We start from the raw sequence: 26,153 nt of genomic DNA, 5'->3' as shown, positions 1-26,153 counted from the left end.
AAAAAGCCTTTTTGTAAAAAAAAAAAACCCTGTCAGTGACTTTAAAGCTTTTTTTTTGCATTAGTGACAACTCTAACATCTGAACATCGTTTCCTTATATATAAATTAAAAAAAATACAAAGACCTGGCTTTTGATGGCAAAATTATTATTATCTATCTGGGTCAGAGTTGAATAGATTTCTTACTGTATTTTGGCGTTCCTCCAACTTTCTCTCCCGTCAGTCTGTACAAACGCAACTTCCTCCTCCTCCCAGACATGCAGAGGGTCACTGCTTACCCCGTTTTTTATGGTTTTATCTCACAATCGCCACATTATCCATGAATTCCACACTTGCTCTGGTCGGAGTGTGTGCTGCTGTGCGCTGCTGGGAACGTCAGCTCTGCACGTAGCGCCATTTTCTGTCTCGTAAACGCCTTTCTTTCTCCCTCTGAGCGCCGATGAGCATGGATGATCTCACATCTAAAGGTGCGCTGCTACTTCCTACATGTCACCTATTATTTTGCTATCTGGCTCACAGGCTGGGAGTATTTTGTACCCACCGCCACACTCCCCCTCCTACCCCCTCCCCCCGACACGCAGGGATGACCTGTTTGGCCCGGTTAGTTGATGGTTTTATCTCACGATCACCACATTATCAATAATCCACTCAGGTTCACACATGTTCTGTGTTAGTATGTGGTGCTGTGAGCTGCTGGATACGTCACAATATCACTTCATAGCGCCATAATCTCACTTCTTTTCCTGCTTCTTCCTCCTTTGCTGGGTAGCATCAGTGGCTAATCTCTCATCTAAAGGTGCACTGCTGCCATCTTCTGGGCACAGTTGGTTACTACAACACCCCACAGCTTAGCTATTGATGAGGGACCTCCGTCAGGGTGTTTTCTAGTAGTCCCCGTGAAAAAATGCATATGACGAGATATCTCGTCAATGGCACTGAGCGTTTGGATTTGAAATGACGAGATATCTCGTCAATGGTACTGAGTGAGTTAACATTGAATTCATGGGCAACAGCTCTGGTGGACATTCCTGCAGTCAGCATGCCAATTACACGCTCCCTCAGAACTTGCGACATATGTGGCATTGCTCTGTGTTAAAAAACAGTACATTTTTAGAGTGGCCTTTTATTGTGGCCAGCTTATGGCACACCTGTGCAATAATCATGCCTAATCAGCATCTTGATATGCCATACCTGTGAGGTGGGATGGATTCTTGAGAAAGTTGTGGCGGCTCAGCTCTGTGAATTTCTTCAAAACAACAGCCTGTTCGAGGACTTCCAGTCAGGTTTTAGAGCTCAACACAGCACAGAGACTGCTTTAGTTAAAGTAACTAATGATCTACTCTGGGCTTCAGATGAAGGACGACTCTCAGTGCTGGTTTTATTAGATCTTAGTGCAGCTTTTGACACTATAGATCACTATATTCTACTAGAGAGATTAGAGAAATTACTTGGAATCACAGGGACTGCCCTAAACTGGTTTAAGTCCTACCTATCTGATAGGTACCAGTTTGTACACGTGAATAATAGGTCTTCTGTGTACACTAAAGTAAGCTACGGGGTTCCTCAGGGCTCTGTGCTAGGTCCAATCCTCTTCTGTATCTATATGCTCCCCCTTGGTAATGTTATGAGAAAATACTCTGTTAACTTTCACTGCTATGCTGATGATACCCAACTGTATGTATCAATGAAGCCAGGTGAGACAAATCAGCTATCTAAACTTGAGGCCTGTCTAAAGGACATTAGGGCCTGGATGGACCAAAATTTTCTTCTTCTCAACTCAGACAAGACTGAGGTCATTGTACTGGGCCCACGACACCTTAGAGAAACCTATGCTAGCCTAACTGCCCTAGATGGCATTACTCTGGCACGAAGCACAACTGTTAGAAACCTTGGGGTTCTATTTGATCAGGATTTATCCTTCAACTCTCACATAAAACAAACTTCAAGAACTGCCTTCTTTCATCTCCGTAACATTGCTAAAATCAGATCTATCCTGTCTCAGGGCGACGCCGAAAAACTAGTCCATGCTTTTGTTACCTCTAGACTGGATTATTGTAATTCTCTTTTAGCAGGCTGCCCGAGCAAGTCGCTTAAGACACTTCAGCTGGTTCAAAATGCTGCCGCACGTGTACTGACTAAAACTAGGAGAAGAGATCACATTACTCCTGTATTAGCCTCTCTGCATTGGCTTCCCATAAAATATAGAATAGAATTCTAGATTCTTCTCCTCACTTATAAAGCCCTAAATGGACAGGCACCAGCCTATCTCAAGGAGCTTGTAGTGCCATACAATCCCCCCAGAACACTACGCTCTCAAAATGCTGGACTACTCGTTGTTCCATTTGTCTCTAAAAGTAGTATAGGAAGAAGAGCTTTCAGTTATCAGGCCCCACTTCTCTGGAACCATCTACCAACCACGGTTCGGGGGGCAGACACCCTCTCTACCTTTAAGGTTAGGCTCAAAACTTCCTCTTTGGTAAAGCTTTTAGTTAGGAACCAGCTCATAGCTCATAATTAAGATGCAATAGGCATAGACTGCCGGGGGGGGGGGGTCTGGCATGCTCGGTTGGAGAGAGGTTGGAGAGGGCGTTAAGAGAGAGGTCATTTAGGCTAGAGAGGGACCGGAGAGGGTCCCATTCCTCTCTCAAACACTCCCTCTATGTCTGCTTCTTCCCTTGTGTGTTTGCTCCTGTACTCCTTCTGGCTTTTGTCTTGCAGGTCCGTGGGATCCTTAGTGTGGAGTTACGGAGTCTCAGTGGCTCTGTCTCCACCCTTTCCTCTGCACACACCCAACACAGCATAACGTGGATGGCTGTTCATCATAGGAATGGGATCCACACAAGGTTCCTGCTGCTTAACAGAAGGTTTTCCTTGCCGCCATGATGAATCCATGTTGGGTGTGGGATACATATGTATGTGTATATACGTATATATGCATATGTGTGTATCCATAAAATGAAGAGTCCGTCCTTAAGACTGCTCTACTGTAAAGTGCCTTGAGATACCATTGGTTATGATTTGGCGCTATACAAATAAAGATTGAGATTGAGATTGAGATCTCTGGATTATGTCTGCAAAGAAGTTCTCATTAACACAGATTTGTGTGTATTTGTGAGAAATAGGTCTTTTGTGTTTATAGAAAATGTTTTAGATATTTGAGTTCAGCTCATGAAAAATGGGGGCAAAATCAAAAAAGTTGCACGTATATTTTTGTTTAGTATAAATCTACTGTGTCTCTTGCATGCACTGTGCGCCTGTTTGTTTGACACTAGCTTGTTACCCAGTTCGCTGATCTGCTCTGTTGACATTGACAGTTGTTTGTTAATAAAAGCTAGCTGAACACTAAAACAAATGTGAATATGTCATTTGTATGAGGACAAATGAGGTTTTAACCGTCGGGTTTGGCTCAGACTGGGACGAAAAAATGCGGCCCTATCCGCACTCTAACTGCAAAACCCCTACACTTGCCTGCGCGGAAACAAACAGTAGTTTGGTCCACCGTGCTTGTCTTCTTCCAGTCTCCAGTCTTCTTCTTCTTTATTTCCGGCACAGTGGATGCCTTTCCCAGCCATCGAGAACGTGCATCTGCATCATTTGACATCACTGCAGAACTGCGTAGGAAATTCTGGCCCAGAACTTCAGGACAAAATGCATCACACAGTCTGTTCCAGGCAATAAGGAGAAATGTGTGTGGGATCATTCTTTTTGGTTTTGAACGCTTCATCACCCATTAGCATTAAAAGACCTAAAATTTATGTTTTTTTTTTTTTTTTTTACAGATCCTGATCTATGCTTTTTTAGGTTTAACACATGTTAAAGTTATCAGTGTCAATAAGATAACGCACTAACGTTGGCAGCTATAATTTATGCAAGTGTGATTTTTGTCCATTTGCTAATAAAGGGTTGGGATTTTTGTCCAGTCACCAACCCAAGTAACCATAGCTGCTCAGTGTTAGCATGTAGCACTTCAACATGTTACTGTGCCTTAAGACAATTACAGCTGTGAACACTGCTGTCTTTTTTTGGTCACAGGACAACCAGCAGATTGATCCAAATCTTGTACTGAGGGAAGTGATCAAAATTGTATTTATTAACCTAATTGTACTGGTATTATTATTTCCCAAGATTCAGGGTAGTTTAAAAATTGTTTTCAAACCATCAGAAAGATGGTCAGAATAGAGCCTGTCGTCAGCACAAACTAACTATATTTTACCAATCTGGAAAAAGATCAACTTCTTCTGCTTCTCGTCGAGGGCGGTCGCATTTCCTCTGCTCCCTTTCTCCCGCCCGTATCTGTCCTTGCTGCTGTTTTGTTTCGTCTGGTCTTGTAAATCTTTTTTTTTTTTTTTTTTCACCTTGTCTGCACATGCTGTTGAAGGTTAACACTACAAGAAGTGCAATCTTTTAACAGCAATGCATATTTTATTATTGCAATTAAATAAATGAATTTATTTCATTGCATAATTGTGACCATCACCAGCCCTCCCTAGGGAAGGGTAAATACTTTATTAAAGGGAGGATGTAAAAAAGAGAGGGCAGTGTTACACCAGGGTGAGGGGGGGGGGGGGAGTTAACAGGGAGGAGGGATACAAGATAGGAAAACGAATGGGTGGGGAATAATCAATAAGTTTCAAGTGATGTGATGTGAAATTGTGGTTGTGTATATTGTGCTTATTGTTGTGTTATCAAGCCAGTCTGGTGACCAGTGTGCGGCTTAGGAATAATGGTGGTGGCTGTGAGCAGAGGAGGAAGTGAGTGGAAGTTACATAAAACAGGTATTTGGGAACAACGTGTCTATGGTTGAGCCCAGTATGAGTGTTATCCCACCGCCCGAGGCCAGTGCGTCCATGACAAATGTGATTCCAAGAGCCGCTCCTGCAAAACCCATGAGCCGCCCCCGGGCCCGAAGAAGCAGTCGGGCCAGCAGAAAGAGCGAGAGATCTAGGGGCCCCCGGCGACCACCCCACGGCCAAGCAGCCCCCCGAACGCCCCCAAGGTCCCAAGCCGAGAGGCTGCCATTGCCCCCCCCATACACACCCGAAAAGCCCCCAAGGAGCCAAGGACCCAGCGCACCACGCCACCGACTCCAACCCCCAACCCCCAGGCCCCCCACCCCCCCACCACCACCCACACCCCCGCGCCCAGCCCCCCGAGGGGAGGGCCCAGAGAGCCCCCCGCCCGAGACCCCAGCGGAGGAGCCAAAGCCCACGCCCAGCAGACGACCAGAGCCACGCCGAACGGGCAGCCGGCGGGCACCCGCCGGTGAGCTCAGAGCCAGCAGGGACCCGACCCCAGGCCAGGAGGACCCGGAATGGTCTTGTAAATCTAATAGGAGCCTCCCTTTGCATCGCTTCCAAATCTGGAATAATGGAATTAATCAGTTGGCCTCTCAATGTAATCGACCAAATTTTTAGACAAAAAAAATGGGTAGAGGTGACCCCGCCTGTGCGAGCGATACGTTTGCGACTGGATATGCGCTCGACAAGTGGCAAGTTGTGTGTCTGTCAATTCTTTCTGTACAAGACATCGAAGACATCTCCATAATTGGAATTATGGTAGTTGTTGTGACTGTGTTTTGTTTCTTTGGTGCATGTACGCTGAGGAGGTTTTTCCTCCCCATTAGGGAACTCAGTTTAAAACCTGCCTTTTTCCCCTCTTCTTCTCTCCTCCTGTTGTCCTCCCACCTTTCATCTAAATATGAGGCTCCTTTGTAGCGACCCAGACTTCTCCCGCCCTTGTCCTCCCATGTTATATGTGACTGTCCTTTCATGTTTTTTTGACGGAATGAAAGTGAAATGCAATTTCGTTGCTCTGTAACGTGTAATGACAAATTAAAGCTGATTCTGATGTTATTTTTAGGTTTAACATTTTTTTTAAACCACGAAAGACAAACATTTACTACAATGTTCAATGAAAACTTTAAGACAAAATATGTAGTTGTGTTTATGTAATTTAAGGTTCCAGTTTGCAAAGTACATGAATCTTTTTAAAGGTGCAGTATTATGAAAAATTCACTTTATAATGGTTTTTCTACAGTGGTATGGATTCCTTTAGCCTCATTCAGAGGGTCAAAGTGGAGAAAGTTCTATTTCCTCCCTCGTTATTCCACATTTTATAAAAAGTCAGCTTCAAACAGGCGAGTTGGATTTTTCTTCCACTGTGACGTCACATTGTGGAAACTCCTCCTCATGACAATCCTGGCTCCTCCTACCCTATAAGAATGTGAGCTCCTCCCTGTCAAACTACTTCACAGGTAAAACAAACACTGCTGTTTAACATAGAATATACATTATACTTTATCATATATGTAAAGCTACATACACAAAATATGTTCTCTGCAATTAACCCCTCCCTGAGGAGCAGTGTGCAGCCAGGGAGCACTTATAATCAGTTCCACTTTTAGTAGCTGTTATATAGCCTCATATTACTTTTGACATGATCTGACGTGTTTGACAAAACAATAGACTATCATTTTAAATGGACTAGGTCTGTGGTCAGAATATGTGCGGATGACAAAAAAGTGACGTAGCAGCTCTGGTGAGTTTTTGAAACAGCTGAAACAGATGACTGACTCTTCTGCTGATGTGATAAACACACACTGTGGAGCAGCGTTTTTGTTGAGCTCACAATCACAATGACCGCTTAAATAGCCATGTGTTTTATTGTAATGTGCCACTTTTTGGCTGAAAATAGTAACAAGAGTGTGTGGATAGCAAAAAAAAAAAATCTGGATGGTGATCACCCTCTCAGAGCGAGGCCTGAACATCTATAGACACGCCTACTCATGCATATGCATGAAGGCCCCACAACAGCCTGTTTTTAGAAGCATCATTAAAGGGGCTTTTCAGAGGGCAGAAAACAGGCAAGATGGGGAAAATTAACCTCAAACACTTTGTTGTTGGGGTTTATTTTTGTGTTATTCTCAAGATTCTTCTGCATTGTTCTCTCCCCCACTTGGTCCAAATGCTGCTTCTTGAGTTATTTTAGAAATCAGTTTTGGGTTGTATTTTAGTTTTTAACCCTACGCTGTAGGTTTGTTCAATAAAATAAATGATTACAAATTATAGCAATGGCTGCCTATAGGGTGTCTGCGCTTGGATTTTAATGCCACACCACAGCCCTGATTAAATATTTAAAAGAAGTCTCCCTCCAGTTGAAGTGTAACCACAATTTCTTGTCACAGAACTTTAAAAACCTAGTTAGCAAGTAGTGATGTGACACTATAAAGGTCTCGGTGAGCATTTGGCTGTGCGGGCCAGTGATTATCACCAGTATGGCACCCTCTCTACCTTTAAGGTTAGGCTCAAAACATTCCTCTTTGGTAAAGCTTTTAGTTAGGAACCAGCTCATAGCTCATAGTTAAGATGCAATAGGCATAGACTGCCGGGGGGGGGGGGGGGGGGGGGGTCTGACATGCTTGGTTGGAGAGAGGTTGGAGAGGGCGTTATGAGAGAGGTCATTTAGGTTAGAGAGGGACCGGAGAGGGTCCCATTCCTCTTTCAAACACTCCCTCTATGTCTGCTTCTTCCCTTGTGTGTTTGCTCCTGTACTCCTTCTGGCTTTTGTCTTGCAGGTCCTTGGGATCCTCAGTGTGGAGTTACGGAGTCTCAGCGGCTCTGTCTCCACCCTTTCCTCTGCACACACCCAACACAGCATAACGTGGATGGCTGTTCATCATAGGAATGGGATCCACACAAGGTTCCTGCTGCTTAACAGAAGGTTTTCCTTGCCGCCATGATGAATTCATGTTGGGTGTGGGATACATATGTATGTGTATATACGTATATATGCATATGTGTGTATCCATAAAATGAAGAGTCCGTCCTTAAGACTGCTCTACTGTAAAGTGTCTTGAGATACCATTGGTTATGATTTGGCGCTATACAAATAAAAGATTGATTGATTATGTTGAGCTGGAGTCTGATCCTAATGAGGACCCAGGGGCAGGGCAGTGTTCGTTTGGTTAGCTGAAAGTTTTCATTATAGTTTTTTTTGACTACATTTTTAAAGTGACAATAACTACTGTGACTAATTTAATACAAACAAAATCCAATCAGAACTCATGCCAACGTGGTCTTACGCATTGATCACATCAAATATGTCTGTGACGTATTTACAAACAATATCAGGTTGATAAATGTTCATTGAAAAAAATGCATTAACTCAACTCCTATTCAGAATTATTTTGTCAACTATATATGGAACAGATTTAGTCAACTAACTTAATTTTATTTTGTTGACTATTACTGAAAAAATCTTGTTGCTGTCAAATTAACACTGAACTAAAATAATAACATATATAAACATAAATGATCAACTACAATTTAGACAGGTGAGCAACGATCCACATTTAGGATTTTTTTTTCTCATTAGAATGAGGGTCTTGAACAGATTTATGTCAGTTGATTGATCGATACAAAATTATGAACTCCACGTTTCGGTGAAACAACTAAAATGAGTGAATAATCAGAGCCGTAGTATTAATATACAGATGGATGTCATCTGCATAAAGATAAAGATGTGGTGGACCTTTAAAGGTAATCAGGATATGTTCACAGAATATAAAGAAAACTGAACAGGTCATATATAACAGAGACCCGTGTCACAGCATGGGAGAATTATTGTCACAAAGGTTAATTCATGCATTTTGATATTTATCACAGCTGCAACACTGTCAGGGAGAAAGCATTTACAATTTTACATTATTTAGACTCAGTTGCTGTTTTATGATGCACAAATCAAGTTTCTGCAGACACCACAATGTAGTGCAAAGAGATAGATTCAATGAACCTGCCACTAATAGCCTTGACATGAAAAACTCAGCCCATCACTGCTTATTTCAAATCTTTCCTCTTAGGAATGTTTTCAGCTTATGCAGAAATTTAACATATTTAGATTAAAGATAAATAACTTGCTTGTATATTGTTTTAGAGCCGAAATAGTGGGAAATTTCTCATTTTAGTTCTTGATTTCTTTAACACAAAAGATTTTACATTCTTTTTTCCTAATAGATTGTTGGTGACTTTAGTATTAGGGCAGAAAAAAAAAAAAAAAAAAAAAAAAAAAAAAGTATTAGGGCAGATGACTGAGTCTGAGAAGATGTGAGCCCCTTCTGCATCATTTAAGCATATATTACACGACTCACTGAGGGTTAACTGTAGCTCAATAAGTCAACACAAGACTTCATCTGTAAGTCGTTAGCATAGTAGCATTGATAAATCACTTTAAAGGAACGGCTATAGCAGACTTGTGACAGGTGGAGTACTGTGTGCATGGTATGATATCTACAGATTGGCTGCAATGGCGACGTGGGTGGGAGAGGCTTTTGCAAACTGAAGGTAAAATATATTTTCACACTGATTAACAGATAAGAAGCTTTGGCCCAGCTCCAATACCCATGGGATGTGCACGTGCATTAGGGGCCTTGTTCACACCAGCAGGGCATTTAAGACAATTATGGTTTTAACCCCACAGGGTTGAAATCAATTATCACGTCAGAACTTATTTAAGCCAAATTATTTAACTCCATTTTAACTCAATTTATCAGTGGATCAAATTATGGAAAGAAAAAATTTAAACTATAATCTTGATTGTAATTAAACTTTCTAATTAATCTTGTTGGAAGACAAGTCAATCAACTGCTTCAGTCAACATACAGTAGGCCATACAAACCATAGCGTAGGTTTAAGAAACATCCATTCACTGGAATGTAAGCCATAGTGAGGGTTTTCAACCTTGGGATCACGAGACACTGGGAGGGGGGTCACCAGATGCTTTCAAAAAACTAAAAAAACATTTTGGGCAAATTTTTCATTATTTTCACCTTTTTTCTGCAACTTCACTAAATTTGCCACATTTTAAACTATTGTCAACACTTTTTCTTGCCATATTTTTACCCCCTTTAATGCAATTTTGCTTAATTACTCCCATTTCTCCATCAAATTTCAATGCCTTTTCTGCACTTTTAAGACATTTTCAGGATTTATAAAACCTTTTCCACCACTTCTCCCACCGAACGTCCCATGTGTTTGACCCATTGCTCTTTTAACCTCTTTCCACCATATTTCATGCTGTTTTTGCCAATTTAACCACATCATGCCCATTATTTGCCAGTTTAAACTAATTGTCGTTTAAATAACATTTGTGGTTATTATTCAAAGTGGAACAAATAAATGTTATCACAGATTCTCATAAAGGCCATAATTTTGCAAACTTTTTGGATGAGCCCCAAAAAGCGCTACCCTTTATAAATGACCCTGTCTTCACATGACTGTTCTTCAATGTTCATGTTTGTGTTCAACCACCTTCAGGTTCAGTGGGGGTCCCCAGTCTCTGGCACCTTTATTTTGGGGGTCGTGGGCTGAAAAGGTTTATAACCACTGGCTTTAGAGAACAGATGAGCTGTGTACTTATTACCAACAAGATGATGTTTAGTTTTTCGATAAATGGAAAAAACAATACATCTTTGTATGAAAGTAATAGTTTATGCATGTAAAACTAGTGACTACATTGCAGTGTTGAAGTTTCACTAAAGTTTTAACAAGCAGTGACTAGTTTGCGATATTTTACAGCACGACTTTATTTCCTAACCGAGGCCTGTGTAACATTATCCCTTTGTTTAGGTGTCAGACTGTAGTAACGCATACAGATAAGTGACAGAAGACAGACTAATAATCCTGCAGAAGATAACGTGGTGGTTGACCCTGTTAAACAACCTGAGCTAAGTGCATCCACACGTATGAGCAGATTGGTGACACACTGACACTTTGACTCCAACAGGCTCAGCTGTTGTCTACAAACCTTTGATAACCTTATCCCGAGTGGGTTGCATTACATAACGCACGTCGCACACAAAGGCACAACTTTTGGAGATGTGAAAAATAAGTCCTCGTCAGAAAACACTCCTGCACTGTTTGACATGGTTTATAAATTATTGGCTGAACATTATAAGGTTCTGTTATCTGAAGGGGTCAACAGGCCCTTAACAGTCATTATGGTGTATATGCACAGGTCCATTATAACACGCCTGGGTTCAGCTGCTGTCGTCATTAGGTGATTTCTTTAAAAGCTCTTTTCTCCACATACTTCAGCTTGTGTCTCCTCTTGAATCTGAAACAGACAGAGCAGAAACATACTCAGTATTGTTATGGTAATCGTCATATTAATCATCATATCATCAAATGTGTGTTCATGTGTACAATTTGTCATGTGTTTATGCACAATGACTGCATCATTCGTTGTACTTTTGAACAGAGACATTGCTCCTTTGCTGAGTCATGTTAGACTACTCACAGTACAAACAGATTGTGCTGTATTCACAGCGCTAGCAAAAACCAGTCTCTGCTCAAGGTCTCAAAACTCTGATAAGCAGAGCTCAGTAGAAGCAGTCATTTTCCATCAAAAATCCTTCCTCCCTTCACCCTCCGTCCCATTCCTCTTCATCAGCTATAAAATATATTGCTTTACTCTTTCAGGGTTCAGCGCGTCACCTCCTGCCGAGGAGGGTCATTGTATTTATCCTTTGCTCTTTTCTTTACTAAATATGTATTTTTTATACATTCCCGTCTCAGCGTGGACTTCATCAATGCAGAGTAACTGTTGTGGGTCTAAATCAGAGGACAGCTGAAATGTTGCCTTTACAGCATTAAACTCCTGGTTCTATGTGTGACTGTGGACGTCTGATGAGATGTTATGTAAGAGATGAGCAGAGGTCCTTACTTGGCTCTTTCTCTGGGTTCGATGAGGTTTCTTTTCTGTAGACTCTTGAATCGGTCCTTGAGGATGCTGCCCTCTGGCTGTAGCAGGTAGAAATTACAAGTTTAGGAGCAAAATCTACACAAAAAATCAATGCAACAAGTAAATAAACATAAATCCCATCTAAAGAACGAAATTCCATACACAAAATGAATAAATTATCAAAATCACAAAATAGAAAATTAAATTGCTTTTCCTACAGTAACAAAACTTAGAATGCGATGCTCCTCATGGAGGGAAAGTGGGTCATGGTCGTCTTAGCGAACCAAAAGTTATTACAGATAAACTGTCCTCACAGTCAGAGGTGGAAACAGGCAACAAGCTGCAGATAAGAGGGAAATACCTTAAGCTGTCGAAGAGATTCAGCCAGTTCACCGCTCAGCTGAACTTCCATGTCCTGAGGCTGGAACCTGTGAACAAAAAAAAAAAAAAAAAACGATAAATGAAAGTGTGTAGTAGAAAAATCTAAAGCCACCTATTAAAATGTGCATTAGCAAAAAAAAAAAATGGAAAAAACAGAAAAACACTCGTCCGACCTATTTACTAAGGGCCCTATTCTCCGGTCTGGATATAAGCCTTTTTTAAGCGCCTCTCTCCTGCGCGTAGTCTCTGGACCAGGTTCCTGACACGCCCACTGTGCGAAAATCAACCAAAAGCATGTCGTCTGAATTAAGGCGTTCTAAAGCCAGGGGGCGGACTCAGCCATAAAGTAATTTTTTTGGGTCGTCTAGAAAACGCAGAACATGGAGTTTTCCCAACGCTTGTAAATGTCATTTAAATCCGTAAAAATGATAAAGTTCACTTTAATTTGAAACGCCTTTGTTGATAAGCAATGCAACAGGTTGATTTGATCAGATTATTGCAGTGTGAGGAGCAGCTCCTGAGGCGCACAGCTGATCAGCTCCACAATGCAGCACCTATCGTCTCTGCAGGAAAAGGAGTGGACAGCACGGATAAAATATAATTAATGTAACATTTTGTCCCATCTAGAACTGCTAAATATGAACGTATTGAACCCTGTGACAGTGTCAGTTTGCATAGATTCTTTCTGGGAATCTCTTCTGCAATATTATGAGTCCATGTGGCTTAAATTGTAACTAGTTCAAACTTCTAGTGCAATATAATGTTTCACCTTATCGGGGCACAGCACTTATTCCAGGTTCAGAAGCTCGCAGAGGAAAATAACTTAAGCAGATGGGAGAGTGCATGTAAGGCCAGATTTTAATGGGAACACCCACATTTCAGGGTCGGGCCACCCAGAGTGCGGAACTGGAATCAAAGCGCGCAGTGACTGACTTAAGTACAGCTGATCACGTTTAAGACCGACTTTGCACTGTGATGTCAGCAGGCCATGAAGGTGTAAACTAACTTTAAATGAAAAATAAATTAAAAAAATTCTCAACTCAGTGTAAACAGGTTCCTTACAAACACAAATAAATCTTAATACATCAACTTTAGACACATTTAAAAAAATAGCTGCTGACTCAAAGAGTTCATGAGCTGGTATTTTAGTGAATATATTTGTGCATGGCGATCACTATTAGTGTTATTGTATGTAATTTATTTATTTCTTCACTTGAAAAAAAAGTCTAATGGGACCAGCTTTGTTTTGTGAACACATGAAATATAATATAAAATATTGTGCTTCACAAGTTGGGATGAATGAATAGTGACATTAGTATTTATGCTAACATTTATTTCACATAAAGTGTGACGTGTTTAGCTTTTATCCTTCCATATTAAAGTGTTAAATCTGACCATAAACAAATCGATGGCTCACTGTGGCTTTATAACAGTAAGATGTGTTCTTTTTACTTGGTCTATTCCTTATATGGAGTAGTTAGCATTTGCTCTTAGCCCAGTCTGTGTGTCGTGTGTTAGCTTAGTATAGTTAGCTTTAGTTGAGTTTCCAGTTCATAATTGTTGTTACAGGTTCATCTCTGTCCCCGTGTTTGTGGAACTTTGGGTGAATCTGACGGAGGAACTTGAATCGGTTCACTTTGTTGGATGGTTGTCTGGTTTTAACCAAGTAGTGGTCCATGATGTATCGCAGCATGGCAGCTTCAGGTAGCTGAGACGAGCACCTGTCACACACATGGCGGTGTGTGAAGGGGCGGTGGCGGTGCACATGGTGGAGCTTCCATAAACAACTCCAGAGAATAATAAGTTGTTGACAACAAACGGGCATTTTGGTCGGTGGAACACGGTTTATTTGGGGCATTCTTGGCTAAATTGAGGGACCGTGGCCCTCATTAATTTCCGACATGGGAAATTAGCGTTTATATCGTGGGATGACATTCTTACCGGTGAGAATGTTTTTAACGATAAATCATAAACGATTAAATATCACACATTCCTAGTGCAACTGTTGCATTACTGACAGAACGATGACATCAGGTTTATTTACCTGTGCAGTCTTATCGGTTGGTTTTTAAAAATGTATATGCAAATATCAACAATATTTATCGTGCATCTCTAGTGATCAACAGCCAAAAATGGATTCATCTTTATTTTTATCTCCAGGTTTTTCTTGGAAAATGTCTTCTACATTGAAGGTCTATGCACAAGTTGCCCGATCAGTGAATAATTCTGCCTTGCAGGTGTCGAACACGTCAAGTGTCTGAAAACTTTTAAGGGGAGCTTGTTGCATATTCAGGACTGATAATTAACATTGATAACTTAATAATGCAGTGTGATTCTACACCAGTACAGTGACAAGGCTCTGATAAGAGGAGGATGCAGCATGTACTTGAGTTTGCCGAGGCGTCGAGGCTGAGATTTCTCTGCTTCCTGCTTGGCTTTGCGTCTGATCTGGTTGACTTTGGTTTTCTGGTCCTGCTGTTTGATGGAGGCCTTGATGGAGCGGAGCTGGAACAGCTGCTGCTGCCTGTTATTCATCCGTCTGTTGGCCATTCGTCGCTGTTCCTGGAGAACAAGGAAGCAGGAGGAGAATATTAGGAAGTTTGGAGGAACCCAGAAAAAATGTAAGTAATTTTCTGTGTGAGGTCAGCTGAGATGTGCATCAATGCACTGATGCTAGTGTTCAGTCACAAGGATTCATTTGTGTACCTTTATTTTCAGAGCTCTTTCTTTCTTCCTTTGTTTCTCAGTTTTTTTCTGAGCCAGTACAATGGCTCCCACTGCTACATCCTCTTCATCCTTAAGCTCCTCCTCTTCCTCCTTCTCCTCCTCCACCAGACCCTCCAACTCCTCATGGAAGATGGTTTCCTAAAACACACACACTTTGGGTCACTTTGAGTCTGAAGTTACAGACTGGCATGAAGAGGGCGGGGCCTTCACTACCATGGTGGCTGTGTCTTCCTTGTTGACAGCCAGCTGCCGTTTGATTTTGTCTTCCTCTTTTTGTTTCACCACTTCCACTTCATGGGCAGCCTTCAGCAACGCCTGTTTACAAAAGATACAATTTTGCAGAACCAGGTTTACTTCATCCATCTGAAACTTGCAACTGAGGCTGGGCAATTTTGCCTAAAAAAAAAAATCTCCTATTTTTTAAAGAAAAGTGAAAAATTCGAGTTACGATTTGATTTTTGAATTTTTTATTTTTTTTTAATGCACTTAAAAATGTCTGCAGACATCAGATATGTTGTCAAAAGTGCAACTTATTGCTGCGATTGTCAAGAGTTAAAATGCATAGAACAATCTCAAAATAAATAGTAAATGAGGCTCTGTCATTCAACAATTTCAAGCTTTAACCCAGGTTTAAGCAAAAGCAACAGAACCTTCAAAGTAGCTGAAGTAAATGATTAAATCGATTTACTGCCCAGCCCTACTTGCAACCTATACATAGCCTTGTACGATACACTCAACCAACATTTTCATTAAAAAAAAAAAAAAAAAAAAAAACTCAAATTAAAACACTCCTTTGAATACTTAGAAATCAGATTTCTTATTCAAAATACTGATTCGTCATCTTTATCCAAATTGTCAAGAATTTTTAAATGGTATTTTTTTCTTATAACCTTCTTACAAACCGTTTAAACCAAAACAAAAAAAAAACTAAAATGAAAGAAAAGTTGACTTATGTTCCTGGCTTAGAATTTACATTTTTTTCTTAAGGTGTGTGTGTCCCTGTATGTGTGTGTGTGTCTCTGTGTATGTATGCGTGTCAGTGCATCGCTCTGTGCCAACAGTTCAGGCTTATTATCTATTGCTATACCACAGGCTCTGGCCACGCTTGAACGTTGCACAGTAAATTAGGATTAGCATTTCAATTAGCGCGAGAAAGACACTAATGGATGCAGACTCGCCTCCGATAATCGCTTAAAGAGGCATCGGCTTCATTTAGATCGGATGAGTTTGGCCGTGTTCTGTCGGGCCTTCTTTTATTGGTCAGATTAAAACTCTTCTCCAGCCGCTGCTCTTGGTTCAGGTAGTGTGCGGGCTGACGTCCAAACAAGCGGCACTAAAACAGTCACAGCACCCACTATTGTTTAATCAGAGTATTGAAGCACATACTGTGCTTGATCAATTTTAATCCATTCTTATTTGCGTCGGTTTTTAGCTGATTTAGTATATATCCTTACATCCCTAGTAACTACTAAAAGATGAGATGCAGTTTTTTCCTCAACATGACCTAAAAAACTCTACTGTAGCACACACTTTAAATAATACCAATACTACCAAGAATGACCAATTCATTTTACTTTCATTTTAGACCTGCTCTCTCTTCCTATTGGACAATCATGGCATAAAGCACAGAAGCATTTGCAAACTAATGTAAATATTGTGCAACTGTACTGTGACGTTACAGATGAGCCTTCAGGATGGTTGTAATACCTGGTGAGAGAAGAACTCTGGGTTGTACGATCCTCCTGGAGCGATCACCTCCACAGCGGGCAGCGTCGACGGCTTCTCATTCAGCCTCTCTGGGCGCTGACAAATTCATGATTTTATCAAATCACTCCATCCAAAATTATTCAATTGATCATTTTCTAATGTGATCAGATTGAAAGAGCTGTTCTCACCTGGACTCGCTTTTTGCACGTCTGCTGGAGATACCAGGGATCAGCTAAATCTTTGACTGCAAAAAAAAAAAAAGGTTACAGATTGGAGATGTGATTGGAGGACAAACATTATTATACTTTACATTGTACGCCAAGCGTTAAAGACAACAAGAAGCGCCTTATCTAATGAATCATAATGCAGAAATAAAAATGTATGACATTTCCTTTGGGGTGGTGATGCACACATTACTCACGTTCCTGTCCCCAGATGTCATAATAGTCTCTGTTTGGGTTATTGTTTGCCTCCGTCACTGCCTTCAGGGTCGTCCTCTCCACAGGCCGTCTGTTAAGCAGCTGTCTTTGCTTCCTGGGCACCACGCCTTTGGCTGCCAGCTGCTCCAGCCTCTGGGCACTACGACGGAGCTTCTTTGCATTTGGTTGCTGGTAGGCGAGCACACTAGAACGGCCAAACAGATGTAAAATATGAGGACACTGGCTGATCATTCAGGGCTGGAGCTACAGTGATGTGTATTGTAATATCCTCAGATCTCAGGAAACCGTTTACACAACTGATTCCTGAGCTCCAGTGCTGTCTTCACATTCCCATAAAGGAAATACTGTGAGCGCAAGGATGAGATCATCAGAGGACACACCCACCCAAAACCTTTAGGTTCATCTTTTTCTTTTATATTATATAGACAATACAAAACTCTGGTTAGGAAATCCTTGGCAAAATTTTTTATTTACAGGATACAGATACAGGATTAATGTACATTTTTTAACATCAAAGTCCTTTTTTCAAGCATCATACAAAAAGCCATGAGATGACTCAATGGTGTATTTGGCACTATATTAAAAGAGATATGTTCATTGGTTTATTATTTAATCACATGGTCAATGACATTAGGGTAGTTGTGTAAATATGACCTGTTCATGTTATTCACTGCAGCTGGTTTGATTATTTGTTATGTTGACTAAGATGAGACATGAGCCCCACCTAGTGGCACCGTTTGTACATGTCTGAGATCAAATAACAGCATAAATACCTGTTCCAGTCCACAATATTATAGTGTCCAGTATCTAATGTAAGAACATTTAGTGCTATTTTATAGCACAAGTGTGTGAAACTCAGTGTAACTATAAATGTGTTGTGTAGGAAGCACCAATCAAGAGAATAACTTTATGTTTTGTGCCAATGTCAGTGTTTATCTTTCTGAAAAAGTCAAAAAAATTCAATAAAAGGTTTGATCACAAAAAAGATACTACTTGACTGAAAAATGGCAGCACCAAAGCACAGATGTATAACCTAAAATAATATTTGTTGTTTTGTACACAGTCTGATTTCCAGATGCACACAACTGTAATGTCTACAAGGTTAACTCACAGTTTACAAGCCAACATCCTCAGCATAAAAATGACAGAACAGTCCTAGGGAGCTCTGCTACTGAGTAAAACACACCGTTACAGCTAAAGTGAGTCTGAAACACAGCAACAGCCTATTGGTATGTCGGCACTTCTGCATTTAACCGTTGAGTTAATCTTAAACCATGTTTGAGAAACGCTTCTGTAAAATTAGGTTTTCGCTTCAGACGTCATATACACTGAACAAAAATATAAATGCAACACTTTTGTTATTGCTCCCATTTTCCATGAGCTGAACTCAAAGATCAAAAACATTTTCTAGATACACAAAAGATCTATTATCACAAATATTGTTCACAAATCTATGTTAGTGAGCACTTCTCCTTTGCAGAGAATCCATCTCACCTCACAGGTGTGGCATATCAAGATGCTGATTAGACAGTATGATTATTGCACAAGTGTGGCTCAGGATTATATACATATACATGACCATTGCAGTGTTAATATTTTGTCTTAAAGAAATTGCACCTCAGTCTTACCCTGGTTGGTTAGTGCTAAAATCATTGCACACCACCCTTACCCTGATTAGTTGTTAGTTAAAGTGAAAACATAATTGCACATGGTTAGCATTAATAGATGTGTTTATGCATATTATTAACGCCCGGTAGGAGAGAGAAAACACCATAGACTAAAAAGACACTTCATTTATCTGTTAAAATGTGAAACATGCAGGCAAAGGTTTTGGTTTATTACCATCCAAAAATATTACCTACTGTACATAAAAAAAACCTAACATAGAACATTAGAACAAAGTGTAGGGCCCTATAAATCCCATGTTAACAGGATCGACCAATGACAATCTACTGTTGAATTCAGAAATGGACAGAAACGAGAAGGCAAGAAACGTTTTTTTTTAAATGAGGAAATTTTTCCAGGGAGCGCTTATAAGGTTCACCGCCCTCCCCCCTCCCATCCTCACCTCTTTAATCCCCATCTAAAGTAAACCACCCCAAACACGGTCTAAACTGGCAAAAAACTACGCAAATCATCACTGACTACTAAATACAGAGCCACCAGTTCCTGCTTAACTTTAATGTGTCTGTGAAATTCCGCTCGTTTCTCATCAAACGCTCGGGCGCTCCGTGAAAACACTTTCAGTTTCACCTGCTCAGAGCGTTTGATCAACATCTTAGTGACATCATCATAGTGCAATATTCCAGTAAACAATATATTGGTTCCTTCAACAAACAGTGACAAAATGTCTGTGAAGACCTCCCTGCACATGTTAGTGAAAAAGCAGAAAAGATTTTGAAAAAAACAAAAACAATACTTAGCGTGAGCATATCGATAATCGATCCTGCAAAAAATATCGCGATAACTCGCCGTATCGAGATATCGTCACACAACTATTAATGATAACTTCTGATACTGTAAAGTATTCTGGCCCCTAGTGGTAAAATAACTGATGTATCCTTGTCTTCATTTGTTTTTGTTTAATCATTACGGTCTGGAATGATGTCATCAGGATCATTTAAATAAAGTTGATAAAAGCTTAATCAATGAACCGGCTCAGATTCAGTAAACGATTAGTGGGTGAATGAGCTGATATTATAAAGCACTTTGAGACTACTTCAGTATACTGATAGAGCACTATGTAAATAATAAAAAAAATGCTGCTTATACATCTTTATATGACAAATAATTAAAAAGGTTAGTCAGAATAATCCATATCAGTGCAATTTACGGTAGATCTACCTTTTAATTGTATCTCACTCATTATTTTACATTACATTTTTATTTTTTACATACATTTGTTTAATTTTCATTATCTTTATTAGTATTTTTTTTTCCTCACAGGAGTTAAAAACAAATTATTTTCTGAAAAAAAAAATTTTTTCTAAAGAAAACAACTCAATTTTAAAAAACTAATGCAGAAAACATTAAAATTGGTAAAAAATAAAATGGTTTTTCTAGGGCCCTAAAAGTGCACATAGAATAGCATGCATTGGTTTAGAAAATCTCAGTGTCAATATGGGAGTTTCTGATAAGGTCATTATTTGGCTATATTTAAACCAATTTACAGACAGTTTGTAAGTGTACATCAGTCAAGAATATATTTATGATTAAATGTTTTTCCCCATTCATCACAACACAAATGTTAATGGTGGGCAGCACTCACTCTTTAGGCGGGGGGATGAGAGAGTCTTGTTGAAGGATGAGGTCTATCCTCAGAGGCCGGGACACTCGTCCTTTCCTCTTCTTTCTTTCAACCGGCTCTTCTTCTACTTCACAGAAAGATTTAAGTTTAAATCAGCACACATGCAGGAAAACCATGTCAAAAAAAAGGAAAGGAGTCAGTCAATACCAGGTTTATCTCTCTGTGCGTCGTTCAGTGGTTGGCCAACATCCAAAAAGAACAGACTGTCATCTGACTTCTCAGCCAGCAGACCTCTGAAAATTAAACAATCAAAGAACTTGGTTTTCATACAATCTATAAATGTCATGACTTTGTTACCGTCAGAAATGCAACGGCAAATCTAGTATAAAATTATCTGAAAGAATGTGATTGTTAACTTATGCTATTTAACACAGCTGTTTATTCAGTTACAAACCCCCTTAGTTTTAATGACAGCCAAATACTAAAATACACTTTAGAGCCATTTTTAATATTTGACTGCCTAAACCTAACCAAAGATGAATATTAAAAAGCATAATCGAGACTGAAGATAGAGTTTTCCATGTTGGGGATAAAAAAAAATTACAATATCGTATATTACATATATCGGTAAATTTGTTTTAAAATGCAGTTTGATGGACTTCTGAGTGGATTCTAATCCAGAGCTTCCCCTAAATAAGCAACACTACAGATTACAGAACTCACTCGCACGTGCTGTCCCTTAGATGAGAAAAAGACTAAAGCGTTAATAAATGTGCCTGTGTGGCATTTGGATCATCGAATTTAACCTAGACTTGAGAAAAAATATTGAGATACGAGTTTGGTCCATATCGCCCAGCACTAGCAAAAACATAAGATTGAGTGAGCACCTGAAGCCAATCGGTTGTTTTACCAATACTTAATGAAACACCTGCATACTTCAAGACTTGATTACATAATATATGTTCATTGAAGTGCTAAAAGGTCATCCATTCAATTTAAAAGCCAATATCTATGGCGTGAATAAAACGGTAAACATCATTAGCAGACTTTCATAAAGGTTGATTGAGTGTTAAAGTTTCAGCCTCCAAAGCTCATATAAAAGTATGTTAACAACATTGCACTGTATGAATTTATATAGAAGACACTAAACACTCAGTTTCATGCGACTATTTCACAGACGTGTTACTTTATAAACTACAGTTTAGCTGCATTAGCATGTTTGGCTAGCTCACCCCGTGGTCCTCTCCTGGTGCCGGATGTCGTTGAGAAACTCTTCCACATCGTTAATGTCACTGTGTTTGTTCCAGCTCTTTTTTTTATTTTTGTTTACTCTTTTTCTCCGACCGCTGAGCAGATCTGTAGAGTTGGACTTTAATGTGAGAAATCCTGGCTGCGAGGCGGCCACGCGTTTCAGCCTCCGAGCAGCCGCCATGATTAAAAGGAAAAGAACGTGCTGTGCTCGTGCTGATAATGACGCTTCTTCAGCAGGGGGAGGCGGGGCCTACAGCGCCGCCTTCAGGACAGACAGTGTAACACGCAATTAAATATACAAGTTTTAAAGGCTGCAAATTAAACTTAATGTTGAATAAAAATCCCTTTTTTAATTTTTTTATTTATTTTAGAAAAGATAAACAAAGTATATAATATTGGTGCTATTTGTATTTCAGAGTTAATAATATTTTTTTGATTTGATTTATTTGTTTCTGAACATGTAATAACAAAAACAACACATATAAAACAAATGTCACAAAACAAGTCAAAAACACGAAGTAAGATTTCAAAAAAACATTTACACGTTCAAAAAAGAAGTATAGGAAGAAGTCTGACCTTTATGACACACTTGCAAATATTACCTGGATTACATAAGGTATTATTATTATTTATTTATTTTTAATGCTGGAATCACCAAATCTGTGCTGCGATTTATTTTTATTTGTCTGAAATGCTCCAAACTCTAAAGTACAATATGCTCAAAAGGATAAACATACAATAACATGTCTTTTTATTAGTCGAAAAGATTTCCTATTAGTGCTTACAGGTAAAATAGTAAAATGCAAATACGTTTAAAGAAAAAAAACCCCAAAAAAACAGCTAAAACACACAATCTTGTTGTATGTTTAGTAACAACAACAAAAAAAAAGAAAAGAAAAAACAGGTGATGTATTTTTGTTAATTCAAAAAAGGCAGAACTCCTAAATATATTTAAAATTTGTCATTTCATTCTGAAGATTGTATCACGCTGTAAAAGTTAAATTTAAAGTCAATTCCGTTTACAATTGTTTAAAATAAAACATTCCTCATAAATATCTGTATATTGTGTCAAAACATTATGTAATGTAAAAAATGATGCGCAGAAAGTATTGTTGTTTTTAGTTTATTTGATTAAAAATGAAATAGACAAAATAAAAAGCATATTTCCTTTACACTCCCTCCAGCCAAATGATTAAACATCCTGCAATCGGTGTTTAACTATAAGTGGGACACATTTAAGTAAATATTCTCTCAGCAGGAAAACAAAGTAATGTGAATTGTTGGTATGAGAGGTACATGTTGTTCATGTTGCTGCATGTCTGCATCATGTTAGTCCAGGTGCATGATGGGAGATGTGTCCACTGTGACTGCAGTGTTCTTCTCTTTTTTTTCCCTCCCTTCGTTTTAAAGCGAGAACAACGCTTCACTCTCTCAACAACTAAATCATATTTTTAGGCGGCATCCTGCCACTAAGTTTTCAAAGGTGAGTATCACTACTTTGGTAAACCTCCAATCTGTCGTTTAATGCCGCGTTAGTTGAGTAAAGAATCGTATTTTTCGTTTATTTTGACTGAGAAAAAGCGCAGAGCCGTCGGACTATTATGTGTCTGCTCCGGGAGTCGGAGAGCTGCAGAGCGCTACTGATCTGTCCCACTTTGACTCGGAAATGTTGCCAAAGTGAGGGGCCATCCATCAAAATAATGTTCGACAAAAGGTCCTTCAACGTGTCTACTACCGTCTTCTGAACGTTAAATCCACTCTAATGTAGTAGCTTTCGTACCATGTCGTCGTTATTATCGTCACCCCCGTTTAGCACTGCGATTTTCCTTCCCGTTTACATTCTTCAGACAAGCACCCAGCCATTACCACAGATAGCGCTGGATTTGTTGCACTGGGCATCTGGCGTGGGCGGGAGGAGCGAATATTCAGTTAAAATGACACATAGTCAGTGTAAAAGCCAGGGCTCCGCTCATACGGGGACTTCGTAATGAAGAAACGAACAAACCCTATTCAGTGCGCATGGGGCGGGGAGTGATGAGTGACTCTCGTACTGCGATTGGTTGGAAGCTCGACAGAAACCCGCCCAGAAATCCGTACACGTTTTTCGATTGGTGGAGGCTTTAGAAAGCTGTAATCTGATTGGATGCCTCTGCTGTTTGTGTTTTCCGAGTTATTACATAAGATACCATTACAATCCTAAAAACCTGGCATTGGCCATAACCGCAAGCACTTTAATTCTGAAATTTTTTTATGGAATTAAAGGATTAATTAGGCAACACTTTGATCATTCATTAATTATATCATCAACATACTTGATATTAAACAGGAGAAACTGTTTACTGATGAAAAAAAACTAAGTTACACTTCAGGCCAAATGTATTTATTGTTCTATTAAATTAAAGTTGCTTTCATTACTACCATAGTTTGTTTAAATATTTATGTAAATGTGTACCAAACAGAATTTGTGTTTCATAAAGCTTACTGTATGAATAATAATAATAATACATTATTATTTTTATTTTTTAATCAGCAGATCTCAGAAGTGCTACTGTAAAGTAAAGCAATTTAATTTTGTCTTCTTTTTGAAATAATACATTAAGGTTTTATTTATTCAGACATCTTTTTTCAGGAAATGTACTTTAATCTCCTGACATTTTTTTTTCGACTGCCAGTCTTCCTCAGAGGCATCCACTGATTGCTTTGACGTATCCCTATGAGTTCTTTTATAAAGAAAAGTAACTTAAAATAACATTTATAAACAGGTGCCTCAAGACTTCCACTCGAGAAGACCACTAAGTGAACCATTTATTTTTGTGTAAATATATATTTTTAAACTAAAGTTCAAAATTGTTTGTAATTATAACAGTACCTAATTACTGTTGTAGGTGTCAAGGTGCCCTTGAGCAAGGCACCGAACCCCAACACTACTCGCTTAATTGTAAAGCGACTTTGAGTACCCAGAAAAGTGCTATATAAAATTAGAAAATTGATGTATAATAATTATTATTCTATGTTTTCTTTCTTTAAAATAGCATTGTATTAGTGCCAATTGTTCAAAAAGAGATTTTCACATTTAAATTTGAAGGATAGTAATGTATATCACTGTACTATATATATATATATATATATAGATTTTAGGTATTTAATATGAAGCTGCTAACTTCTTTTCTTAAATACAATATATTTAGACACTGCAAGAATTCAAGAGACAACTTACATTATATTTAGTCTATGAAATATCTTAGATAACTAAAGTAATAGTTGTTTTCCTGATCTCCTCAGGTGATCTGTAGTTGCCATGGCTCGTACCAAGCAGACTGCCCGTAAGTCCACTGGAGGCAAAGCTCCACGTAAGCAGCTGGCCACAAAAGCTGCTCGCAAGAGTGCTCCTTCCACTGGAGGCGTTAAGAAGCCCCATCGCTACAGGTGAGTCCACACACACCTCAGACCTGACACACACATCTTTGTTTTTGAAAAACCTTAATATTAACGGTTCAGACAGATATATCGTCATAGGTGTTATGTTTCAAGAATTAAACTTCATTGTGTAGAATTTGGTTGATAACATTGTTTGTGTGTTGTTAGGCCTGGTACTGTGGCCCTGCGTGAGATCCGTCGTTACCAGAAGTCCACTGAGTTGCTGATCCGTAAGTTGCCCTTCCAGCGCCTGGTCAGAGAGATCGCACAGGACTTCAAGACTGACCTGCGTTTCCAGAGTGCAGCCATCGGAGCTCTGCAGGTCAGTGCAGCTGCTTTTAGTGTTGACTTTATATTTATTAAATACATATTGCTTCTCGACACTGTCCCTTGATCTCTGTAAATAATTGTCTCTCCTACCTTCTCTGCAGGAGGCTAGCGAGGCCTACCTGGTGGGTCTGTTTGAGGACACCAACTTGTGCGCCATCCACGCCAAGCGTGTCACCATCATGCCCAAAGACATCCAGCTGGCACGCCGCATTCGTGGGGAACGTGCTTAAAATAAATTCTGGGTTGCTATGCTCTCCTCTTGTTCTTTCACTACTCATTTCTCCCTTTCCTTCCTCTATTATTTGTTTGTAGTTTGGTTTGAGGTTCTATATATAACAAATGGTTGTGATAATAACCGTAAATGTGTGATCATGTCTTCTTTGGTGCTACTAGTGGCAGATCTTTCTGTAGAGGTATCTCCATGTAAGTTTTTAAACTCTGAATCACAGTAACACTCATCAGTTTCACTTTGTATGCGCACAGAAATGCCTTGTTACCTCAATGAATAAGGTGTTTTTGCAAGCTTAGAATAGTGTGTGGTCTACAATAAGCATAGGAATTAGCATTAAGGTGGAGGTGTTTTCATCTTTAGACGGACACATACATGAATATTGTGGGTCTTCTAAAATATTTCTTTTCTATTAGAAGTTTGTAAAAGTTTTCAGGTTTCTTTTAAAGGCAATGGTGTATTTCTATTGTCACTGTCAATTGTATCAACAAAAAAAAAAACAAAAGATTGATTTGATTTCTGGTGTTTAGAAATGTCATTGTGTTTTAATGACACTGCATGATTCAACAGACTACAAATGGCATATATGTAGCAGGACTATGTTGATCATATTTTGATTTTGATCCAGAATATTATGTCCAGGTATTGTTATTGCTTTTATTTCTCTCAGGTCAATATGAGAACCTTTT

At 39.4% G+C, this 26,153-nt stretch overlaps 2 protein-coding genes across 3 annotated transcripts; one reads left to right on the top strand and one right to left on the bottom strand.

The window, feature by feature from the left end:
• Positions 1–10,906: 10,906 nt before the first annotated feature.
• Positions 10,907–21,693, bottom strand: nop53 (NOP53 ribosome biogenesis factor). 2 transcript variants are annotated; one of them, XM_028464208.1, is made up of 12 exons: positions 21,470–21,693; positions 20,445–20,530; positions 20,259–20,364; positions 16,972–17,174; positions 16,739–16,794; positions 16,551–16,646; positions 15,057–15,158; positions 14,823–14,981; positions 14,503–14,678; positions 12,097–12,163; positions 11,718–11,794; positions 10,907–11,108 (listed from the first exon to the last, which is right to left on the bottom strand). In XM_028464208.1, the coding sequence occupies exons 1-12, from the start codon at positions 21,667–21,669 to the stop codon at positions 11,048–11,050; spliced, it is 1,389 nt and encodes a 462-aa protein (XP_028320009.1). In that variant the 5' UTR covers positions 21,670–21,693; the 3' UTR covers positions 10,907–11,047. The 2 variants fall into 2 exon arrangements, with proteins under 2 accessions (XP_028320009.1, XP_028320010.1); XM_028464209.1 differs by having other exon boundaries at positions 20,259–20,361.
• A 1,123-nt stretch (positions 21,694–22,816) lies between these two features.
• Positions 22,817–25,489, top strand: LOC114474204 (histone H3.3). The gene is made up of 4 exons (XM_028464338.1): positions 22,817–22,971; positions 24,771–24,914; positions 25,074–25,227; positions 25,337–25,489. The coding sequence occupies exons 2-4, from the start codon at positions 24,787–24,789 to the stop codon at positions 25,463–25,465; spliced, it is 411 nt and encodes a 136-aa protein (XP_028320139.1). The 5' UTR covers positions 22,817–22,971; positions 24,771–24,786; the 3' UTR covers positions 25,466–25,489.
• Positions 25,490–26,153: the final 664 nt, after the last annotated feature.

The sequence above is a fragment of the Gouania willdenowi genome, chromosome 13 (assembly GCF_900634775.1).
Source record: "Gouania willdenowi chromosome 13, fGouWil2.1, whole genome shotgun sequence".
Taxonomy (NCBI): Eukaryota; Metazoa; Chordata; class Actinopteri; order Blenniiformes; family Gobiesocidae; genus Gouania; species Gouania willdenowi.
The sequence above is the reverse complement of the archived record's forward strand: the minus strand, read 5'-3'. Positions and strand labels throughout refer to the sequence as shown.

Excerpts from the sequence above, each read along its gene's own strand:
- nop53 (XM_028464208.1), bottom strand. The coding sequence starts at position 21,669 with ATGGCGGCTGCTCGGAGGCTGAAACGCGTGGCCGCCTCGCAGCCAGGA. Across the intron at positions 16,795-16,971 it reads TGACATCTGGGGACAGGAAC|TCAAAGATTTAGCTGATCCC; the intron begins GTGAGTAATGTG and ends TTTTTTTTGCAG. Across the intron at positions 14,982-15,056 it reads AGGAAGACACAGCCACCATG|GAAACCATCTTCCATGAGGA; the intron begins GTAGTGAAGGCC and ends TGTGTGTTTTAG.
- LOC114474204 (XM_028464338.1), top strand. The coding sequence starts at position 24,787 with ATGGCTCGTACCAAGCAGACTGCCCGTAAGTCCACTGGAGGCAAAGCT. Across the intron at positions 24,915-25,073 it reads AAGAAGCCCCATCGCTACAG|GCCTGGTACTGTGGCCCTGC; the intron begins GTGAGTCCACAC and ends GTGTGTTGTTAG. Across the intron at positions 25,228-25,336 it reads CAGCCATCGGAGCTCTGCAG|GAGGCTAGCGAGGCCTACCT; the intron begins GTCAGTGCAGCT and ends CCTTCTCTGCAG.